This window comes from Meleagris gallopavo, chromosome 1 (genome assembly GCF_905368555.1).
Source record: "Meleagris gallopavo chromosome 1, MGAL_WU_HG_1.1, whole genome shotgun sequence".
NCBI lineage: Eukaryota > Metazoa > Chordata > Aves > Galliformes > Phasianidae > Meleagris > Meleagris gallopavo.
This window is the reverse complement of record NC_139404.1, coordinates 104,124,193-104,147,203: the sequence shown is the minus strand read 5'-3', so window position 1 is coordinate 104,147,203 and position 23,011 is coordinate 104,124,193. Positions and strand designations below refer to the sequence as shown.

Here is a 23,011-nt window from a genome sequence, read left to right as displayed (position 1 = left end):
CACCTGGATGCCAAGGCAAAACCACAGTAACAGCACGGACAATTGTTGGGCAAGTTAACTGGCAGTGAACCCATCCAGCAGCTGCTCACAGAGATCAACAGCCATGCTAAAACACCAGACCTACTGCCCAGCTCTCCTTCTAAAATAGCCAGGACCAAGGGCACTTGGAGCATCACAGCCATACCAGTAGCACCAGCTCTTCTTTCTTTCCTCCAGATCTAGGCAAACTTCCTCCCTCTCAAACTCCCTTCAATGAGAAGTGAAACAAGCAGTGTATTACCCTACACCCTCTTTATTTACTCTTTACTTATTTACTTATCTTTACTCAAAAGCTGGTGCTTTTGGGGATCTTCAGAGAACTCATTAGCCTGCTAAAATTAAAAAAAAAGAAAAAAAAAAAAGTAGAAAAGGGGTGTTGCAACCTGGCTGTGGTTTTATTAGATGTGTTTGCGTTCTTATTACATGTTACAGTTTCCACTCAACAAGGAGAGTGAGCACACACCTACTGCGGGGAGCAGACCAGTGCATACCAGTCAGTACCTTGCTGCATGGATGCATACTCCTTGCCTCATCTAAGGAAACACATTTAAACCCTAGAGCAGTTGTTTCAGGCTAACATATTTTATCTGGAACTCTTCAGGGGAGGGGGAAGAGGAAATCAGCAATTGCAGTGGCTGGGACAACATGGGGCAACCTGTCAAACTGCCTGCTGCTCTTGTGTGTGCCCTTACCTCGGTGCCTCTCTAAATCATAGCCTGACACAAATACATCTCCTCAACCAACACTTCTTTCTTCCATTTTTGGGACTTTAGGGACACATTCTTGTTGGTTGTTACCAGTTGCCCAGCTAATGACTTTAAAAGTGTCCAATCAAGAGGAAGGCCACAAAAAGGGATGGAACAACTCCCTCAGGAAGACAGGCTAAGAGCTGGGGTTGTTCAGCCTGGAGAAAAAAAAGGCACTTGGGAGACCTGACAGCAGCCTTTCAGTGTCTAAAGGGGAGGTGTAAGAAAGAAGGGGACAGACTCTTCAGCAGGGTCTGTTGTGATAGGATAAGGGGAAATGGCTTCAAACTAAAAGAGGGGAGGTTTAGACTGGATATAAAGAAGTTTTTACAGTAAGGGTGGTGAGGCAGTGGAACAGGTTGTCCAGAGAGATGGTGGATGCCCCATCCCTGGAGACACTCAAGGTCAGGCTGGACGGGCCTCTGAGCACCTGATGGAGCTGTGGGTGTCCTTGTTCTTTGCAGGGAAGCTGGACTAGGGGACCTTTAAAGGTCTCTTCCAACTTGAACAATTCTGTGATTCTATGAATATTCAGGAAGATCATCATAACAAGTGGTCCAAAAATGAAGCCCTGACTGCTGATAGTGCAGCAAAAAGGGTAGGCCCACCAGCACAGCTTCATCCCTCCCAATGTCTGCATTCACAGGGCAGCAAAATCAATGTCTCCTCCCATGCTGTAAGCTCCCTCCATGTCCTCTTCTTCCATGCACTCAGCCGATGGTGGAGTACAATCAAGAGTGAAACATGGGAGAAAAAAGGACTTTGTGAACTCTCATGGGTATTATCAGCATTCACCACAGGTGATGCTGGTCTTCAGCACTACACTTGGTTTTCCTGATCTAGCTCTCCTCCTACAGAGAGGGCACTGCTCATCTTCCTTTGCCACCAGCAGCCAGCAGCCACCGCCGCGGGCTGGCTTGGGTTGTCCCAGGGTGATGTTGTCTTCAGCAAGAGCTTCTTAATGTGTAGCCTGTGGTGGAAACAGGATGTGAAGCACAGGATGGGCGTAGCAATTACTTTTATTGCTGTCCTGAAGGTGATACTATTCAAATCATATTACTGTGTGTATTGGCTGGAAGCCAAAAGCGTGAACATTGGACCACAATAAATGTGGATCTTTTTGGTTCCCAGGTACAGAATTTTACTGCCAGTAGGTGAGTTGCAGGTGGCAAAACCTAGATGTGGCTCTGGTACAACCAGGTCCTGAAGCAGTTACAACCGCACAAAGACTGCACGTGAAGTGAGTTAAGTGATAATGAAGCAGTACTGTGGAATGCCTTGTTCTGAAGCACGCTCTGTATTGAGAGGATGGGTCTCAGCAGCTCTCAATGCCTCCCAGTGATGTACAGCACTCAGACAGCATTAGGATATGAAATTTCCTGGCAAGGGAAGAGTCTGAGAAGGGTGGGAGAGCACCAAAGACTGTGGAGGTCTGCTACACTAGAGTATGGAGAAAGCTAAAAGCACTTAGGATGATCAGCCAACAAATGTTTGAAAAGCTGCAAAAAAGAATGAAAGTAAATAAACAAAAGGGAGCCTAAACCTCACTGACTGAGACTTATCAGCAGAATCACGGGCTTGAAAACCTAGTGAGAACTAGTGAGATTCAATAAGGCCTAGCACAAGGTGTTGCACTTGGGACTGGATAGTTCTTGATATGAGTACAGACTGGGAGATAAACTCCTGGAGAGCAGCCCTGCCAAGAAGGATGTCAGGGTCCTGGTGGACACGAGCTAGCAGTGTGCTCTTGTAGCCCAAGATGCAAATGATATCCTGGGCTGCATCACAAGAGGGGTGACCAGCAGAGAGAGAGAGGGAATTGTCCTCCTCTGCTTTGCCTTTGTGAGGCCCCATTTGGAGTACCGCATCCAGGCCTAGGACCCCAAAACAAGAAGGATGGGGTGCTCTTGGAGCAGGTCCAGAGAAGGGCACAAAGGTGATCAGAGGGCTGGAGCACCTCTCCTGTGATGAAAGGTTGAGGAAGTTGGGATTGTTAGGCCTAGAGAAGAGAAGGGAGACCTCATTGTGATCTTCCAATACTTGAAAGGGAATTACAAGCAGAAGGGGGACCATGCAGTGCCATACAGTGAGTTGGCAGAATGCATTAACTGCTGAGCAGACAGCACCTTGCTTCTTCCCCACAGTCCCTGTATATGAGCAGGGATGCAACAGTGTTTTGCAAAAACAGGAGTTCAGATGAGCTCTTTCTCACACCTACACTTGGGCATAGAGAGAGAGAAACAGAACACCAGAAAGCCAGTACTAGCCCAAGGCCTGTTACTGCAATAGCAAAATGAAAGCTCTGGCTCATCCTCAGCTGCAGAAGCTTGGGCAATGCGATCTGTGGCTTGCTGTGACCTGTGCAAGTCTGCATGTACTGCCTTGAGCTGAGTCCATTACCTGTACCTCCCACCCTCAGACTCCGCATCTTCCAGGAAGATAGGATGACTCGGCCAGCAACAAGTAAGTTGGAAGAAGGACATAGCAGATAGTTGCCCTGCTCATCGAGGGTACTTGGAAGGATTTTTCTACATAAAATAGCTCTGTACTTGTAACAAATCCTCCTCAGCTCATGCCTGACTCTGCAGAGCTCCTCCAGTACTGGCTCCTCTTGGTGCTGCAGCAGCACATCAGCTTCCTGAGCATTGTGCTTCTTGGCCTTCTTTTGCATCCCTGAGAAAAATCAGGACCCTCTGGCCCCCAAGGAGGATTGCTGAGGAATGGGCACATCTCAGCTTCCCTGTCTTGAAGGTGGTTCGTTCCTGGAGTAAATTCATGTTGGTTTGTTTCTGCCAGGGCATGACCCAGTTTTCTGGGGAGAGGAAGTCACAGGGCTTGTGTGCGAGGCATCATGTGGGGGTGAGATCCTCAGTACCCCAATGTCCTCAATGACCTGTACAGTTCTGTTGCTCATCTTAGATCCAGACATTCCTTCATCCCACTTCCTCCCAGACAGGCAGGTCACTTTGGCTCAACAGGAAGGAAGTATTGCTTGAAGATCCACGTTATATACCACAGGGATGACAGCGTGGAAAACAAGCTTGCACGCTGCAGAGGAAAGTGTGTATCGGAGATGCATCAAGTTCAAAGCTCACCTGGACTTGTCAGGTGCTTCAATAGCATATTGAATCTTCTATTCCTGACTCATTCCCAATCATGACTGTCTTGATAATGTACTTCTGGGTGTCCTCAGACGCTGGAAGCTAGGAGCACAGAGATTAGCTCAATTTCTACCCATCACTGAATTGGCCTCTGGAGCTGTAGAGTTGGTGACACTGAAAAATAAAATTCAAAAATATGACTAAAATAGCTGTACTAATTCATATTATTTTCTTATGCTATCTTTAAAGATAATAAAAGTTCAGTAATAAAGAGATCAGTTCCTCAGCTGATATGCCTTAGCTTATTTGGGGGTCCATATGCCTTCATTGAAAGACTGCCAAATTAATACTTCCAGCCTTGTTGTTTTGTTTGTACTCCAAACCTACTTCTTTGTTCTTCATTCCTTTTAAAAAGAAGGGTGCTACCTGGCACCAGCACAGACTTCTAGGTCTGTAGATGGAGGAAAGAAGCTGTCATCAGTGCAGGTGCTGAGTGCTTGTTCCTGTTGAAGGAATAAGTTTGTATAGCTGCTCACCTCTTGCCATCTGCACCACCATGGGATCCAGCACTCCCATCCTTCTCCTCGCCTAAACATCTAGTCTACTCCAAAACCTTTGTTATCTTTGTAGAGAAATGTACCTGAATCCTTCCTGCAAGTGACATGATATCCTTGCTGTCCTGACTTGGGGAGGACAAGAAGGGATCATACATCCTTCACCTTGGTGTGATAGATGAGGGGAGTCTGTCTTACAGCACTTTTACTGCTGACACTAATCATAATCACTAGAAAGCAAGACCTTCTGGAGGACAAACTGTGCTAAGAGATGGACTCATTAGACTTCGTGACTACCTTTCTCTCTCAATTAGCGGGGAAGCTCCAAACACAGTCCCAGGGAGTGAAGCAAATCCCATCTTTGGTATAGATTTGAGCCTGTCCCACTTGTAGTCCCCATATTGTTGAGGGGATCGAATGGACATAATTACCAATGGGGATGTTATCAGTGTTTATATGTTTCCATTTGGTTTTGTTTCCAAGAAAAAGGGTCATCAAATGCCCTTTTTTTGAATCCATGCTCTAGCTCGAGAGAGAGGTTGGGACACAGCCAGCGTACATCTGCAGCTCAGCCTGATGCAAGGCAAGACAGACATGCCTGTGGGTGTTTTGTATTCTTCACTGTGTTTTGTTCTATGGAGAGATCATGACTTTAGACCAGAAATGCTCTCAGTGCCATGTATCACTTCGGGAGCCAGCAGTTAGCTGGATAACAGCTCCCACATCCTGACAGTAGAGCAGGTAATACATGGATGGGGGAAGCACAGTGGGGAGCTCATCCCAGCCTTGCTTCTGGGAGCTCTTACATCTCTTTTTCTCCAACCAGTAGCTCCCCGCTTCTGATTATCTTCCTATTTATGGCTCTGCACTTGTTAGCCAAAGGTGCAGCTCATCTAACAAGTTGCTGGTACATTCAAAGCACTGTGTGCTATCCAGAGAAGATTAAACATGAAAAAACAAATAGTTTGAATTGAGTTCCTCAGCAAGATTTATGAATCTGTCTAACTGCAATTTAATAGCAGTAATTGCTGCTGCCTGCTGAAGGCAGATGTACTCTGCTGTCATGGGTCCTGCTTACCATTGCCTTTAACATTCCTGTTCCCTCCCACCTTTTGGCACTGAAGGAAATCCAGCCGACTTTAGTGTGAGCTTTCCTCTTCCAAGAAGTGCCTTCAGTTTTGTTCTGGTTATACAAAGCAACCCAGCAACAGCAGTCTGTGGCCCCCATCACAAAACCTGAATTAAATCTGTGATGTTGCAAGCTGTGGCTGGTGCTTTATGTTGATCTCAGAGGGGGACTTGATTGTGAAGGGGTATAACTTGTGCTGTTTTGCCATGTGGAGGGTGGATGAATGGAATAAAACACCCCTGCCCAGCTGGCAGAACAGGATGTAAGAGGTTGTGGCAGGAGGATGCAAGATGAAAGATAGCAAGGTTGCTTCATCCAGCATCCTCTTTCCTATTCCCATCTACTTTCTTTCCCCATCCTTTCACCAGGAGGGTAGAGCAGGAAGAGCAGGGATGTAAGTGTGCACTACCAGGAGACATAACTACCCATCCTCTTCCCTCTGGCATGGTGAGGTGGCATCAACCAAATACATTTGGGGGGAGCAGGTACAGAGCTGCTTTCTTTCCTCCTCCTGTAGATTTTAAAATGACACACCTATGACGAATAACCAAAAATCACCCCAGGCCCACATCTAACTTACACAGGCTACGTCCAGCAGCAAGCACCTGCCTGAAACAATCTTCATGCTTTATTGTGGCCCATACTGAGACAACTGAATCCTGGTCAACATTACCAGCACTCTCTGCAAGATGAAGTACACAGCCACCTGCCTTGAGCCCCCATGTCCTACAAGCCTTGTATACAGACAGTATCCTGTTACCACATTACTTTGTTGACACTCCCTCTATGCATAATGTGTCTGTGATTACTTGCCAGAGGCAAGAAGCAGAAGCCACTCCTCTTCTCTGCTCCTTAAATAGTTAAATGCTTTGGTCAGCTGGGAGCAAGCCTGACAGCTGGAAGAGGTGCTGCTCCCAGGACTGAGCCAAGGCTGCATGTAAGTAAGGTGTCTGGGCAAGTATAACATTTCATAGCTGTTGTTTTGACTTCCTCTATGTAGTAATAAATAGACACTGCTTCAAATTTAATTTCTCCAATATTTTGGATACACTCACTGGATCTTTTTTCCCGCTAAAATGCTGTCCTCTTCAAAACAACAAGGTTTATCACTCAAGCTACTGGTCATTTTTGGAAAAACTTTTGAAAATTAGCTAGATATGGCATAATGCATGCAGCTCTGACAGTGTTTTTGTATCTTCTTGTGTGTTTGTGTATGTGGAGAGAGGTGAAGTTTAAGCACATGTATATGTACATGCATTTTTGTGTGTGGATTTGTGCCTACAAAGACAGATGATAGAAACATGTATATATGGTTGGTATGTGTGGAACACAACCTTCCACACAGACAGAAAATGGTCAAAATGAAAAATAATGCAGCCTTTAAAGTGTGGAAAAGCCTTGGAGAGGGGAAAGGATAGAACGGGAAGGAGTCCCACCATGGAAAGAAAGGCAGATTTATAATGTATCTAATTCAAGGATGGGAAGGAGATACAGATGTTTGAGGTCTAGAGGAGTGCTGATGAACAGAGGCTCTAAGGGTGTATGGATCTGCAGACCAGGGGCACAGCACGAGACCTGTTTTCTCTCTCCTAGAGGCCTGGTGTGGCACAACCACAGACCCTAATCCTTCCCTAGTCAGCACCAAAGGCAGATCCTACACTAGGTTTTCTCTTTCTCATTTTTGAGTGAATACTCAGGTTCTGTTTTTCTATGGTGCTGCAGTTGTGCTTGGCCCCCACTGTCTGCTGGTTAAAAAACCCTACTGTGCTGCGTGCTTGGCCTGGGGGGAATTTGGAGGCCATTAAAGCGAGCGGGCAGCACTTTGCCCTTTCAGCTCATTATGTCATTTGCCTTAGGCCTCTCATTATTGTTTTCTGGGGGTTGGTACCTACCCTGTTGTTTTATTCTGTTGAATTTTGTACAGGAGGAAAAACCGTAACAATACATAAATGCATCCCCCACACAAGTTTTATGTGCATGCAGGATTTTACTGTGCTGAGGTGGCAAATGGCTCAGTGATACCCTTCGTTGCAGACATTTTAAGTGCCAGTCCAATATAGCTTCACTTCTTGAGAGCACAAAGCACTGTATTCTTGGCTGTAACAGTACAAAAAGGACACACAAAACTATTAGTATCCAAGGGAGGGCTACATAGATGGTGAGAGGCTTGGAAGGGATAAGAGCGGCTGAGGCCTGTCAGTGTGCAGAACTGAGGAGCTGAGGGAAGGCCTCATGGCGGCTGCAGCTCCTCACAGGGAGTGGAGGGGCAGCTCTCTGCTCTCTGTGACAGCGACGGAATGCAAGCATGCAAGAGTTCAGCACGTTTCTGATTTTTGGATGGTGCTCTTGGAAGTTAGACTCAATCTTTATAGGTCTCTTCCAACTCAGGATATTCTATGATTCTTTATGATTCTTTAGAATGTGGTGCTTTGTTCTAAATTTTTGAAACCCAGAAATTTGTGCTCATCAGTAAAGGACTGATCCTGCTTCAGAGGTGACAGGAGTCATGGGAGCCAAGAGTCTGGGCCGCGGTCATAGAGAATCCCTCTGTCAAGCAGACAAAGGGCCATTGGTACAACCCTGAGCTTTGGTCCTCTGCTAGTGTTGCAGTTCACCATGGCATTAGCCACAAAACCAAGGGCAGTTGGCATAGCAGAATAGTTTGAAGAGGCCATGGCAACATCTTCACTTCTTACCCTGCAGTAGTAAATCTCCACCTGCCTTTGTGAGTGGGTTCCGTATAAACTTTTTGCTCAACTCATGGAACTGCCTGCGGTGGTTATCTGGCTATTAATAGATTCCAGGCAGAGCAGTCACCTCCCAGCCAGCATAGTAAACACCTTCATTAGAGGATAATAGTTGCAAGAAGGAGGAAACCTAACCAGGAATAGCTATTTTAATCATCCAGGATGTTCAAGCAATTGCAGACACCCAGTCAGTTCTTCAGCGCTCAGGTGACCAGCTCATCCTAGCCAGATGGAGAGGAAATGCCTTCCTTCCTTGAATCAGGAACACTTACCATCCCAGTACAAGGCACAAGGACAAAAGGTCCACTGCCACCAGTGCCTGTTCTGGAGAGATCAAGCAGGATGAGAAAGGAAAGGAGGCTGCCAGCTGGGAACCTAGCTGAGATTTTCCATGGGTAACGTTCTAGACTTTATCAGAAAATTTTCAGAGCCTTTTATTCTGTTATCCAGCTCTTTAAATGATTAAATGAGATTTGTGGAAGTGGTCCAGCCTTCAAGTGTTGTAAATCCCCAGAGTTTTATAGTTGCACTGTCAGTTGTACAGTCCCTTTGCAACAGAAGGGCTTAGTAGGTCAACCAGTGCTGGCTGCAAAGTAATGAAAACAGAAGCAGGAAAGTAAATGACTTAAAATTAGTGGAAGTTACATATTTGGGATAAAACTCTTGGCTTCTATTTAATTTCCCTATTTCAAGGGAAAAACCTTATGGGCAGATTTTCACAAAGCTTTTCTAAGATTGACATATGCTTCTCAAAAAAAGGGATTTCAGATAACTCAAAATTACACATGGGTTTGTATTAAAAATGGAAAATTGTTGCTGCCAAAAAAAAAAAAAAAAAAAAAAAAGAAGAAGAAAGAAAAGACCATTATTTGGATATGGTGCTGAGAAACAGTCAAAACTTTAAATTTTTGAAAATAAAATTTCTTCATGATTTGCACAGAGGCAATATATTAAGTCATTCTTGTGCTGCAGATTACTTTTAAGAAGCTCGTAAAGAAGTCAACCCTATGAAATGTGATTTGGCAGGAAATTATTTATCTCTCAAGTTTCCTTCTCAGCAAGATAACAAACTTATATCCGCTTGGTTTTATTTGGTTCTTTGCAACAGCTCCTTTTCAGTTCAGCTTCTTTTACTGAAGATGATTTAATGTCTCTGTACTTGCGAGCCAGTGCTCTAACACCTTGGTGGCAATGTCGTTTGCATTATGGTGGTACCTAAGAGTGAGTCATCCCTTTTCCCCTGAGGTAGTCACTGGAATTGATAGTGTTGTTCCTTCATCCTGATTTTAATGCTATGTCACTAGCAAAACAAAGTCAGCATACAGGAGTAGCATGTGCCCATGTGTGTGCATGCACATCTTTCATGCATAGGACAATAGTGCTTAATTCTCTTGATTCCTGCGTTAACTTCCTGCTGACTTTCACAGTAACTCTGTGCATGCAAGCTGTGCAGCCAATAGGTATCTGAGTGCAGATAGTTACACAACAGAGGAGGGGAACAATGTGCAAGACCTGTGCTTGAAGACACAAAGGTCAGGGGTGCTTTAATCAGCTGATTTGGTTCCTTTGTTCTGTTTTGTTTAGATTTGCAGCCAGAGTGGAAAGGGAAAATGGCTTTCAGCAACCACACAAATGGCAGTTCAATCATGCCAAAATTATTCCATATGTATGTGGAGCAAAAGAAGACCCTTCGATTCAACAACCACAGCAACCCAGCCTTGGAGTTGCAGGAGGAGATAATGGCATCTTTCTATATCCTCATCATTGTTGGTTTTTTTGGCTTTCTTCTCTTTGTCATGATGCTCAGCAACATTGTTTCCAGCAAGCCTGAAAACTACATTGACTATCTCTATTCTGGGAAGTTTAATCCTCAGAGAAGCAAGGTGGAGCTTTCAGAAAAGGAGAGCAAAGACACTTTTGTTATCATCAATGCTGCTGCCTTAATGGATCTGCAAAAGCAGGACATCAAGTATATCACCGGGCTGGAGGCACTGAGCACAGATGCAGTTCTGAGGAATGTATGAAACTTCTTTTTTATTATTACTCTTCTGTTGTCTGTAAGGAGATCCAATAGGGATATTTTTTCATTTATGAAAGTGAGAAAGGAAAATCTGTGCTAGGGCAGATGCAGACTGGTCTTGTGCAAGCTTTCCACATGATAACTGTGAAGGTTCCCAAGCACAATGAGCAACCTGTGCTATTTCAGCCATGGTCCTTTGGAGGACAGGCTAGGAATCAAGTCCTTACTGGCCTACCTCCTTCATGGCTGCATTTATCGCGTGCTTTTCTAACTTCCCTCTCAGGAAAATGGAAGACTGTTGCTTCAAGCAGGGCATTGTTTCTAGTTGGGGCATTGCTGTTATGCCTGTTTGCTGTTATTAAGGATTTATTTATTTGGGAAGTTGAAGCTATCGGTGAGCCCATTGGATTTGTGCTCTGCAAGCAGAGAGAGCCACAACAGCCTCTGCATCCACCTTCACCATTATGCTGGGCAGCCATGGAGCTAAGTCCATGGTCAGTCTTCTCGAAAGGGAGGTTACCTGGAGGCACACGCAAAACTTGAACTTATTTGCTTGCTTGGCAGGCTTGGTCTGCAGTGGGTTTTTGACATTGGTCATGCATTTCTCAGCAGTGCTCTTCCTGCGCATTGAACCTTTCCCATAGCCCAGAGCAACGAAGTGGTCCAAGACATCCTGATATCTCCCCAAAGCCTCTCACAGGACTTACCTGTCTATCATCAGGATTTAGGAGCCACAGTCTTAGGGCTGTGCTGCTGTTGCATCAGTAATCCCAGGCGGATTCCTTCAGTCCAGTGCTAATCCCTTCAACATGAAATCCCACAAGCCCCCAGCCTCTGCTGCTTCTTTTTGGTGGTAGCCAGTAAGCAGGAGCCTGGCATGGAAGCTTGAGGGTGCTTTCTGCCTTGATGCTGAACACCATGCCTCAGTAGGCACAAGAAGATGCAGTTTGCTCACCACACAGATCAGGGATGTTTATCCCAAGTCCTGCAGAGCTCTGGCACACAGTTGCTGAGGACAATAGCTTTGGGGAGGCGCTCATCAGCAGTGGACTTCAGCTTGCAATTACCGGTCCTTGCATTCATTGGAAAAGTCTCAGGAGTTTGGAAACTACTGGTGAACTCATGTTCACCAGAACATGAGGGCATTTTGAAGCAAAAATCCTATTAAGTCCTTTAAAACTATATGACTGTGGGGTGATGTTGCTGGTTCCACTCAAACACCTTTGTGTTTCTGTGTGTTTTTACTTTCTGTTACTGATAGAAAGTTCTCAACAATTTGGTACTCTAAAAAGCATTTCTTTTGTTTTCTCCTCTAATTTTTCTTCAACAGGTTGTCCTGTTGTAGCTTTGTGTTTGCTATCTTTTTTTTTTTTAATCATTTTCTGGCACAATGTACTGTTATTATTGTGAGTTTTTTGCCACTTTTTGCCTGAAAATAATTTACTTCATGTGGGCCATATCCTTCAAGGAAATTTCCACAGCCTGATCCTGTAAGACATGTTTCAAGGCTGATGCTTCCAGCCACTAGCCAAGATGAAACTCATACCAGTCTCTTGGCTTTCCACACTTCTTGCTTGAATTCCAGAGATTCAGCTTTCCAACGCAGGCATTTCCTTTTTTGGACAGGTGCATAGTCCCCAGACACTGTCTCTAGCAGAGACCAATTAGGCAGTTCTGTCAGTTTTGGACCCCACTACCTTTGACTTCATCACGGCGTCTGGTTTAATAACTTCATGCTTTGAACCATAATCTACTGTTTATGCACACTGCTCCTGACTGCACTTGGTAGCCATGCTCCCGTTACCACAGCTCAGCTGTTCAGATCTTAAGGTGTTTTGAAGGTGGAAAAAACACTTGCACTTCCAGATTTGTTCCTTCTATGGGTGTTTTTCACAAGAAGGCAAATACTGCAGTCCATTTTGAAGAAAGATGGATTTCTTCACTGATTTCTGTCACTAGATAGCTGGCTGCTGCAGTGACAATTTCTCCTCCTTTGTAGACTCGATTTATCTATTTATCTATTTTCCAGTCATGCAACGGTGTCACCTAGCAGAATCAAATCCGTTTTTCCATGAGTGTTTGATACAAGCTTCAGACATCCATCACTACACAGAGTTCTGTGCAGTGAAATTTCACCTCCTTCAGCAGTGGCCTCTGCTTTTCATGACAGGCTGCATGGGAAGGCATGCAAGGGAAACACCAGAATACAGAGTGAACTCCAATGTGCTGCTTATCTCCCTGAAATTCAGCTTCTGAAAACTAATTTATTGCTAACGTATGGCTGACATGTTGGTTAATGTCCCCTTGGGTCTCTCCTTGAAAGAGCCTGTTCCTGCTCACATCGATAATCTGCTCTGCAATCTGGGCATGCAGGAGAGGTGGGCCCTTCCCCAGCCTGTGCTCACCATGCAGCAGGGTCTCTACATTGTGTTCTCAGCACTTGAATCAGACTGAGCATTGGTAACAGATCCAGTGTCTCTGTCTCCTTCACAAATTGAGGCACACTCATCAACTCTATGCCAGCTCCATACTGGGGTGAAATTCTGGGTGTGATCCTCCCATTCTGTGCTCTGTGAAGGAATTTTTCCTTCCCTTTTCCCTTCCCTGTTTCAGGGACATGCAAATGTGTACATGCTACTTTAGCCACATCTGCTAAAAAACTTCAGCTCCTGAAGATGCTCCATTCCTACACTTTCCAAGCAATAGAGTGAACTGTGTCTCTGGTGCCACCAATGGAGAAGTGCTAAGCTCAACCTCTGTGGAGAATCCCTAATGCAGGAAAACAAATTTCATCAGTTTTCACAAAGTGCCTCACAGATCTCTGTGGGAATCCTTCAGCTGTTGTGCTAGTTCTGTTCTGAGAAATTTGGCACTGTTACTTGAGATACTGGCTCAATTTATTTTCCAAAGTTTTCACCTTTCTCTGTGTTTCCATCATTGGGCCATCACTGATTTTGGCAAGTGCTTCTTTTATTGGTTCCATCATGGATCCAGAGCTAAAATTACATAATTCTGAAAATTCTCTTTTGATATCAGAAGCATTGCTTTGGCGTGAGACTTTAGCTGATGCTCAGTATGCCATCTGATAGACAGGAGTGAAAATAGATTATTGAAATTGGGAATGGCATTTTTTAGAAAAAAATATTGGAAAAAAACACAACACAGATTTTGTGTAGAATAATATTCCCAAGTATTAGTATTTTTTTAAAAAATCAATCTTACATGACACTTTATTTAGATAAAAATAAAATACTAAGTTTCAAATTCAGCAACTTGATTTCAGCTGCTACTCCTAATATAAAGTAGCAGCAGAAACGCTAACTGGTTGCCTAACATCATACCCACTGCTGTTTGTATTTCATTGTGTTCCATATTTCATTATGTTTTTATTCTGGACATTAAAATAAAAGATTTGTGATGATTTTTAACTTGTGTAAATGTGGTGACTGGTGACCTAATGACATAATTACTACTGAAATGGGTAATTGGCATGTAACCAATAATTGGTAACCTAATTGCTTCGTTAATAGGGACTTTGTTTGTGGGTAATTGGTAAATTTGTCATTTTGCTAAGTGAAACAATTGAGCTCGGTACAGCACCCAGAGATAGCATGAAGAAAGGTGAGCCTTCACCTTCTTTTCATGGGGAGCAGGAGGCCACTGCAGCTGGACACCTGGTGAAACACTCCACATGGCACTGAGCCCACAGTGATGTGGGTTCGTGTCTTAGACTACTGCCTTCTGTCTGCTGTCCAAGTGTTTTTAATAACATTGAGATGCTGGGACTATGAATAATTGTTTTTTAAAGCACGTTAGCAGATGGGTTTCTGTTATATACATGACAGGAACAGAGTAGAACCCAGTTCTCAAATAATTCCTCTGATCAGGAGGTGTGAGCAGTTCATCACTCCTGTCTCACTAAATGTCAGCAGTTAGCACTATCATTAGTATCTTTTTAACCACTAAGGCACAGACCAGTTTGTGAGAGCTGATGGAAACAGGGCTCACAGGCACAATGGTGCCACCTGACAGGCTGGGATGGACACAGTGTCCTTCTGGGGCAGCAACAAAAGGCAGAGGCACGGACCTTGCCCATCCTCCTAAGTAGAAAGGCTGGTGTGTGGCTCCTTCATCCATCTTGCTAAGTCCTTTCATTGTCACATGAAAGCAAAAATAGCCTTTGTCCCTTAGCTTTTGGCCTGATATTGCAAAAATACAAGAGTCTGGAGAGTTAGAGGAACACTTTCAGGACTGTTCACTGTAGGGAGCCTAATCTGAGAAAGATCAAACCCAGTTTTCCCAGACAACTGCAGTTATACCTACATATGTGGTCCAGTTGAGAGGAGGACCATGCTTTTTAAACAAGCCTCCTGATGGCTGCAGCTTTCCTTGCTTTGCATCACTGATCAGCCCCAGAGAATGCAAATCAGTTGGGCACCACAGCTTTCATTCACTGGGGAGCCCGCTGGGGACAGCAGTAGACTAGTGCTTCTTGCCCTTGCTGGAGTTGGGATGGGCCTCAGAGGGATGAAGTGGGCAGTGTGGGAGAGCCTGGCACAACCTGGAGGCCTAAGGGACAAGCTTGGTGAGAGGTGAGAGTGGAGAGGAGGATTACCTCACTCTGTTAAGATGCTACCACCATTACTCCCCTGCCCTGTTTTCTACTGATATCTACTGACAATCAGAAGGTAATTAAAAAGCAAGAGAAACAAAAGGAAAACACACTTTTTATGAGCCTATCTCAAGGATGGCAGTCTCCAACTCATTCACAATTTAGTAAATCCTCTCTGGAGAGGACAGAAGGAACCTTCCATTAAGGACCTATTTAGGCAACAAGAGATATGATCTGCAGTTCCAGTGGGTGTCATGGATGGATTGCTGGTCATAGCCACAAAAGACAATTACAGAATGGTACAAGCAACCAATAATTCCAGTAGGACTACTCGTGTCACAGAATCACAGAATAACAGAGTGGCACGGGTTGGAAGGGACCTCGAGGATCAAGAATCTCCAACCCCATTGCCACAGGCAGGGCCACCAACCTCCCCATTTAATACTAGACTAGGTTGCTCAGGGCTCCATCCAACCTAGCCTTGAACACACTCAGGGATGGGGCATACACTCCTGATTTATTAGGAGAAAATTATATCACAGTGTGAAATACTAATAAAGATAAATCAATATTATTTTGTAGTATATTCTCATGTGAATATGAATTGTAGATTCTAGTGGGTTTTTCGTATGTTTGCAGTCTGACATTGCCATCATTCTGCATCTGATTAACAGTTAAATCATACATGCTTCTTTCTGGGGGTAAACCATTCATCTTTGTTGTGGTTGAACCCATCAGGAAGCTGAACACCACTTGCCATTGCTCACTCCCCAACTTTGTGTGCACTAAATGAGAAAGTGAAAAGACTCTAAAAACCAGATTAGCTCTAAAAATACATCACCCTGAAGTGGTGTCTGAGGCATTGATAATTTCTTCTCCCTTCAAAGCCTGAAGATGTGCAGGTTGACCATGGCGAACCTCCCATGGGGAGCTACAGTGTTGGGCTCCAGGCACACTTATGCCTCTTGCCTACAAGACAGTGGCCTTATGATCAGCCACCTGGAAGCCCCACAGTTGCTGCCGGATGGGTGTGACATCACAGGCACCACCAGGGCAACCACACACAGCACTTTTGTGTGAGCACAGCAGCTTCCAACTCCTGTATCCCTTTAGAAGCCAACATGAAGCGCTTTGCAAACCCGCTTCTCAGGCACATAATTCCGAGGGGATGCTTTGATGATGCTTCAAAGACACAGTGCTTGCAGTATTTAAGAACTCTGAGGGCACTGCAGCGTAATGGTTTCAACACTATCTTCTTAGGGGAAACAGATATTTCAGAAAGTCTTGTAACAGGAGAAAAAATAGCTGAGGAAGCCAGCCTACACTGGCCAGTATGGACACTTGTTCATGCTGGCAGCAGCCAAGGGTGGGTGCCATGGAGGTACAAACTGCTGTTAAGAAATGAACTGCCCACTCAAAAACAGAATGGTGTCTTCCAGGAGTTGTGTGATTCTCTGACCATGTCCTATGGGAAATGCATAATTGTGACAAGAGATAAAAGGCAGCTGACAGGTGTAGGGGCAAAGAACAGCAAGGAGCAGGAGATGGGATTGTTGCCTTCAGTCCCACCAGTAATCTACATGTCCAGCATCAAGTGTTGCCCTGAGACTGCTAGAGCCAATGGCCATGAGCTTCTTGCTGTGCCTCCATCTTACACCTACCTCTATCCAATGGATGTTGCCTGGTCTTCTCTGAAATGGTTTATTATAAACAACAGGAAGGACTTTGCCCTGAGGTCTGTTGAGAATACCCACTCCTACAGATGTATCCTCTTCAGTGATCTGATTATTAAAGGAATAGAGAAGATGACCCCAAACAAATGGAAGATAGCGATTAACAAAGTGAAGAAATGGGAAAACTACTACCTCGATTCATTTTCTTAAATGCTTCTTCCTATTTTCAGGCCTCAGATGTGCTTTGATACAGGTTCCTGCTCTGGTGATCCCTTTTGTTCAAAGGATATAAACTTTAAAAGCAATGTCAATTATACTAATAAAAGAGATCATTTTAAATCTGAATATCATATTCCAGTTGTTTTCCAAGACTAGGCTATGTGCTATACTTGCACCAGGAGGTGACAATTAATTTCTCTTATTGCAAAAAAATCACATAATCATAGAACCATTAAGGTTGGAAAAGACCTCTGAGATCACGTACTCCAGCTACCAACCCATCCCTACCACGCCCACTGACCATGTCCCTCAGTGCCACATCCAAACGGTTCTTGAACATTTCCAGGGAGAGTGAGTGGTCCAGTGCCTCACCACTCCTTCTGAGAAGAAATTGTTCGTAATACCCAACATGAACCTCTCCTGGTGCAACTTGAGGCCCTCTCATCCTGACGCTGTTACCTGGGAGAAGAGGCCAACACCTGCCTCACCACTGTCTCTTTTCAGGTGATTGTAAGAAGATACAAGGTTTCCTCTGAGTCTCCTCTTCTCCAGACTGAACAACCCAGTTCTCTCAGTCACTCCCCATCCCCTCCCTGCTCCTGCTGACTGCACTATTTCTGATACAAGCCAGGATGCGACCAGTTTTCTTGGCCACTCTGCTTGCTCTTATTCAGACAGGTATCAACACCTCTAGATCCTTTTCCTCCAAGAAAATGGGCAAAAGCATACGTAAGGCCTAGTCCTCTGTCATAGGAATCATAAGATCATGCCACAGATGTGATACTGCAAAATTAATTCTGCATGTCAGATTCATCTTTGACACACATGGAAGTGTTGCTCCTGAGCAGTGTATGCTGAAGTGCGACTGAGGCAGAGATAATGGAAGGTTTATGAGACTTTCCCATAATACAGACATTCACCTGTTATCAGCTCATTAATTCATTATGTCTGGTGCCTTGCTTCTAACAACGTTCTGCAATAAACTTTCCAGTGACATCTAATCTTTTTTAAAAGGGAACTACCTCAGTAGTTGGTTCAGGCTTTAAAGTATGAAGAGTTTCAGAATAAAACACGGCATTCATCACTGGAGATTTTCCTTACTCCTGACATCGATTCACTTGTTTGAATCCTGTTGGACACTGAGATGTAAAGATTTCTTTCAAAATCAAATTCAAAAGTTTACTTATGAATGATGCAAAGTCATGTTTTAAATGTGTTGCTTTTCAAGGTCGTGGAGCACTTTCTCGTTTCTGTAAAGCAGCTCCCAATTTACTTTCTCCTGTAGCCCATTACTTTGTATGTATGTATTTTGTATTTTTACAACAGAAAATGAAAATCATGAGAACATGAAAGAAATGTTATGATTCACGGGTTCACTAAAACACAGTTTCAGTACACTGAGGGAAATCTGTGCTGTTTCTTCTCCATAAAAACCATCTAAATTGTAATTTTTTAGCACTCTAATTTGGTGTGGCGGAGAGATATCTCAAAAAAGGGATCTCATCTACCTTCAGAAGAATCTATGCATATAATTCCCTAAAGCTGAGATATGAATATACAAAAGAAAATAGCCATATTTTCTCAACTTCGTGTTCATCAGGAAAAACATCTGCTCATTTTTATAAATATGGAAGTTGCAGAGAATGGAAAATTAAGTGCTTCAAATGCAGAGACGAAAGAGTAGGGAGGAAAAGGGAAAAACATTAGGGAGGGGCAGGAATGTTTTTATTGTGCTGGTATGATGGCCCTGAATATAATTTCGTATTGGCTTGAAGCAGGAACTGTGCCTCTGAACATCGATGAGTACAAAGTAGTGTGAAATCATCATGAGAAAAGAAATAGATCCAATCCTTCTTTATCACAAGGATGAGCAGCAATTGCACACTAGCTTGGTTTTCTTAATAAACAAATGATGCACAACTCATTATCGCAATGGCTCTATTTACCTTCACCTGATGACCCCACACTATAATATTGGCATGAAGCTGTGGAGAAGAGCGTGCTAATGCCAGCTATCATCATATCAGCAAAAACCTGATGACTTTGTTGTTCTATTCTGGATCTGCATGAAAAAGAGTGAGACCAAAAGTGAACAGAGCAGAGTCCCAGACTGCCACCTCACCATCGCTCAGCCTTATGGGTCTCTGCTTCCACCATCTTACGCAAGAGAGTCACGTTTCAAAACTTATTTGCTGCTAGGGTGTGACTTCTGTCATCTGTAATTTGCAGTGGAGACCATGGGATCAGGTGCAGAATCACCTGCTTTCCATCCATTTCAGCAACAAGGAAGTTTGGTGAGAAAGTAATGTCTGTCACGAGAATTTATCTGTTTTTCCTACTTTAGCTTTGGTAAAATGGAAACGAGCATGAGAAAAGAGGTGTTTGGTGGCCTACCTTCTGGAGAAAAATGGAAAAACATCCTTTCCATGCTGAGGTCTGGTAAGGGGTGGGAAGGCTTCCCAAGCTACATCCACTCTTCCCTGCCTTCTCCTGAGAGGCTGAGAGCTAGTGAAACTTTTCTACTCAGTCATATTTAACGGGAATGGAAACCTGTGGGCAGGAAAAGAACTAAGTTTGAAACTAAATGAACTTTGGTATTTTTGTATAAAATCCTCTGAGATGAGTCCTTTCTTCCTCCCTCCCCCTCTGCTGCTGCAGAAGGGTAATTACAACCCATGTTTTCTAAAAAACTTCATAACGCTTTGTACTGAAGAAAACTATGGTGGCTCATGCAGTTCTGACTCAACTGATAATTTAGGATGACAAGTAAAAACATATGACTAAACAATCTAATAGGAGGATGTTAGCAAATAGTATGCACCTTGTTCAAAAGCATTTGGAATAGTATGCATGAGCCCTACATCTTGGTAGTATTTTAATAGCTATTATTTTATCGGGTTTTTTTAGCAGTAGCTGTTGTGGTGAGGTCCAGTATGTTTGACCGTTTCAATATGTCAAAACAAATGTCTTCGTTCCCTCTCCCAACTCTGATTGAAATGCACCACTAGAATAAAATGATTAAAGTATCTTTGCAGAAAGAGGAGAGGCAGATGCAAATGCATATGTTGATGAGGAAGCTATAACAGATGTCCCTCTGCTCTAAGCTAGCCGGAATGCAAATCACCTGCATTTTCATGATGTCTCATTGACTAATTACTTCTAAATGCTTTTCCAAGACTCATCTTCATGGAAAAAAACTATCTATTTTCTTCCAGTCTATGAAGCAGGCCTGCAAGGACTAGCTTAAACAGGGTTTTATAAGTCCACTGTAAAAGTAGCATGCTGCAACCCAGAACGCTGACAGGGCAAATGCTTTTAGGCCAAGAGCCTAAGGAGGCCCATGTGGAGGATGTAAGGTGGGACACAAAGAAAGGAGGAAGAATGCAGCAACAACATTCCATGTAAGAAAAGACAAGGAAAAAAAAAAACTGCTTTAGAAGACAATACACACAAGGCTTATTTATACGACTTAAACACCTCTTAACTGACAGTGCCTGACATTTCTAGTTGGCTAGCACTAAACTTCTGCTAATCAGTGATAAGGCCAGAGGAATATGAGTCATAGCAAATCAAAAGAGTCATGGACCTTGGAAAGTGCCATACAAACAGAACAAATCTGCCAAAACAAAAAAGATTAGTAAAAAAAGACAGTCATTTATATTTCATTTCTAGTGACTGAAAGAAAGCAACCATGTACATTCTTTGCTCTATGACAGCCATCTCAAAAGTCTTTGGTCAGATTGGAACTAATCTCAAAGAGAGGCATAGTCTTTGATGCCATTACACACACACATTTTCAATAGCTCTTTTATCAGACTCAAAGAGGGAGAAATTGATGCCATATGGAGATGTGCATGAATACATGCCTAATCACTTATTTGTGCCCAAACAATTATTTTCTCTACAGGAACATATGAGGAATCCATTACTATGGGGATAACTATTCTGGCCGCTATCAGGTATCCCTATCACAACGTGGAAAAGGAGCAGCTGGTGCTCTGATTATACCCATGATAGAAGTTTGATACACACATATGCCAGTCAAGGTCCAGATGAGCCTAGATGGTACACTGAGCTTGCTTTGGTAGCCAAGATGAACCAGCTTGAATAGTCAAAGCCAAGCTGTGGAATGATGTGCGCCGTGTACAAAGCATGCAGCCACCACCGAGTCCCCAAACCAGGTGGCCACTTATAGCTATCCCATCTGAAAATGGCTTCTGGCACCTTTCTGAGGGGGGATGTAAACACAGTTTCCAGAAATGTTATCTGAACTGTCTCCATACAAATATGCAGCAGATTTTACACTCACATGGCTACACTGCTTGATTTATTTTCCATGTGATCAGGAGTGTGACAGACACCATGCTACCACAGGGCAATCAGGTTCTTCATGTGAGTTCTATCATCTTCTCCCTAAACTTGAAGACGGAGGGTTGTAAGCAGTTAATAAGTAGGGAGAGGATGCAACAAGTAGATGTGACTTTGGAAGCAGGTCTGGAGAGGCTGTGAAACTGGGCCTGGTGAAAGCTGAAACCCCATCTCTGGAGGCATTCAGGGCCAGGTTGGATGGGGCCCATGGGCAGCCTGATCTGCTGGTTGGAAGCCCTACAAGGCAAGGAGGGGAACTAGATTAACTTTAAGATCACTTTCCAACCCAAGCTTTTCTAGGATTCTGTGAAACAAGAGAGGCATCTGTCTGCCTAATCTACAGGTTTCTTCCATGTTTCAGCTAGAAAGGGTGATGTGAGGGTGTGTAGCAGTGCTCCTCTTTGGACAGGGTAGGTTGAGAGTCAGCAGATTGGTAAAGACACTGTCTGTGTGTCACAAACAAGAGTTGGGATCCAAGGAAAACTGCAAAGGATTCAAAGCCAGATAGAGAATTCACAGTGCCTTCAGTAAGAAAGGCAATACAAAAGAGCTGGAATAGCTGATCCTCAAGAGGAAAACTGAGGAAGGAAATGCTGGAAATAGCAAATTGGAGCTGGTAGTCTGAGACCTGAAAATTATTTAGCTCACTGACTTGCAGCAAAATGGCTTGAGATCAGTGCAGTTTTCTTAGTTGGCAAGCCCAATTTTAAGTAGGCATTGTATGGCTTTATAAGTATGGTAGGCTCTGCCACTGTGTATGAGCTGTACCCACTAGACCTAGCACAGAAATGAGGAACTCCACTTGACACGAGGAAATAGCTCTAGTCTTGTCTTGCTTTTAGACAACAAGTAGGACAGTAACCTCTCCTGCCCCTGGGCACTGCTTGAGAAAGCTGTCTTCCCCAGCACCACTGATGTTGCATTTTGGGTGAAAGACTCATGGCCTTCAGACTGAAAGCGTTAAGTGGCACTAAAATCAAGCTGACTTACTTTTAAAGAATGTCTAACATAGGTAATAAGAAAACAGTCCCATTGAATACTTGTTCACCTCACTTCAAGGACTACAGCCACCCCACAACCATGAAGCTCCTTCAAGCTGGAAGAGCCCTATTCCAGCAGCCACTTATGTCCTCTCAAAATCTGTTCCATGTTTAAGGTTTCCTTAAAATTCTGATTATATCTTTATTACTACGCAAAGATTTCATCTTTTGTTTAAAAACACACAGCCTTTACGTCAGTAGAAGTAAAACTAAAGGTTCAAACGCTAGGAGTTTAAACCATTTCTCAGCCATCTTCAACACTTGGCAGTAGTGACAATGACAACATCCAGCAGTCAAAGGCCTGTGCAAATGAGGTGCTGGCTAAGGTTAAGTTGCCAGTCTGTACAACATGAGTGCCCTTTTAAAAGGGCATAATTTAGTGGAACAGGCAAAAAAGCAGTGAATTTGTAGTTCTGTAGACACAAAAAGAGTGTGACCTGGCTTGCTTTCTGGGTTAGGAACATCTACAAGGGAACCCTGTTTATTCCCTGCTGTTCACTTCAAGGCCCTTCTTGCTGCTTCTTCTCGCTTGCAGAAACTCAATAGAATCTCTATTCCTCTTTTAAATTCGTCTGGCCTAGTCACATAACTCTTCCTTCAATAAAAAAAGAAACAGGTTTCGAGGTCTTCTGAACAGAAAACTGAAACAAATTTGAGCTGCTGTCTCCCCCCAGTGTCAGCATATTTTCGTCTTCAAGACTGCTACTGTGGCACATAAAATTCCCAAGGGTAAAGAGATCTGCTGCAACTTAATCAGTGAAGG

At 43.8% G+C, this 23,011-nt stretch overlaps 1 protein-coding gene across 1 annotated transcript; it reads left to right on the top strand.

Annotated features, from left to right (window-relative positions):
* Nucleotides 1–16,069: 16,069 nt before the first annotated feature.
* On the top strand, nucleotides 16,070–16,883 carry C1H21orf140 (chromosome 1 C21orf140 homolog). Its single transcript, XM_010723361.4, has one exon. It carries the CDS (start codon nucleotides 16,070–16,072, stop codon nucleotides 16,829–16,831), a length of 762 nt encoding a protein of 253 aa, XP_010721663.1. The 3' UTR covers nucleotides 16,832–16,883.
* The last annotated feature ends 6,128 nt before the right edge of the window (nucleotides 16,884–23,011 follow it).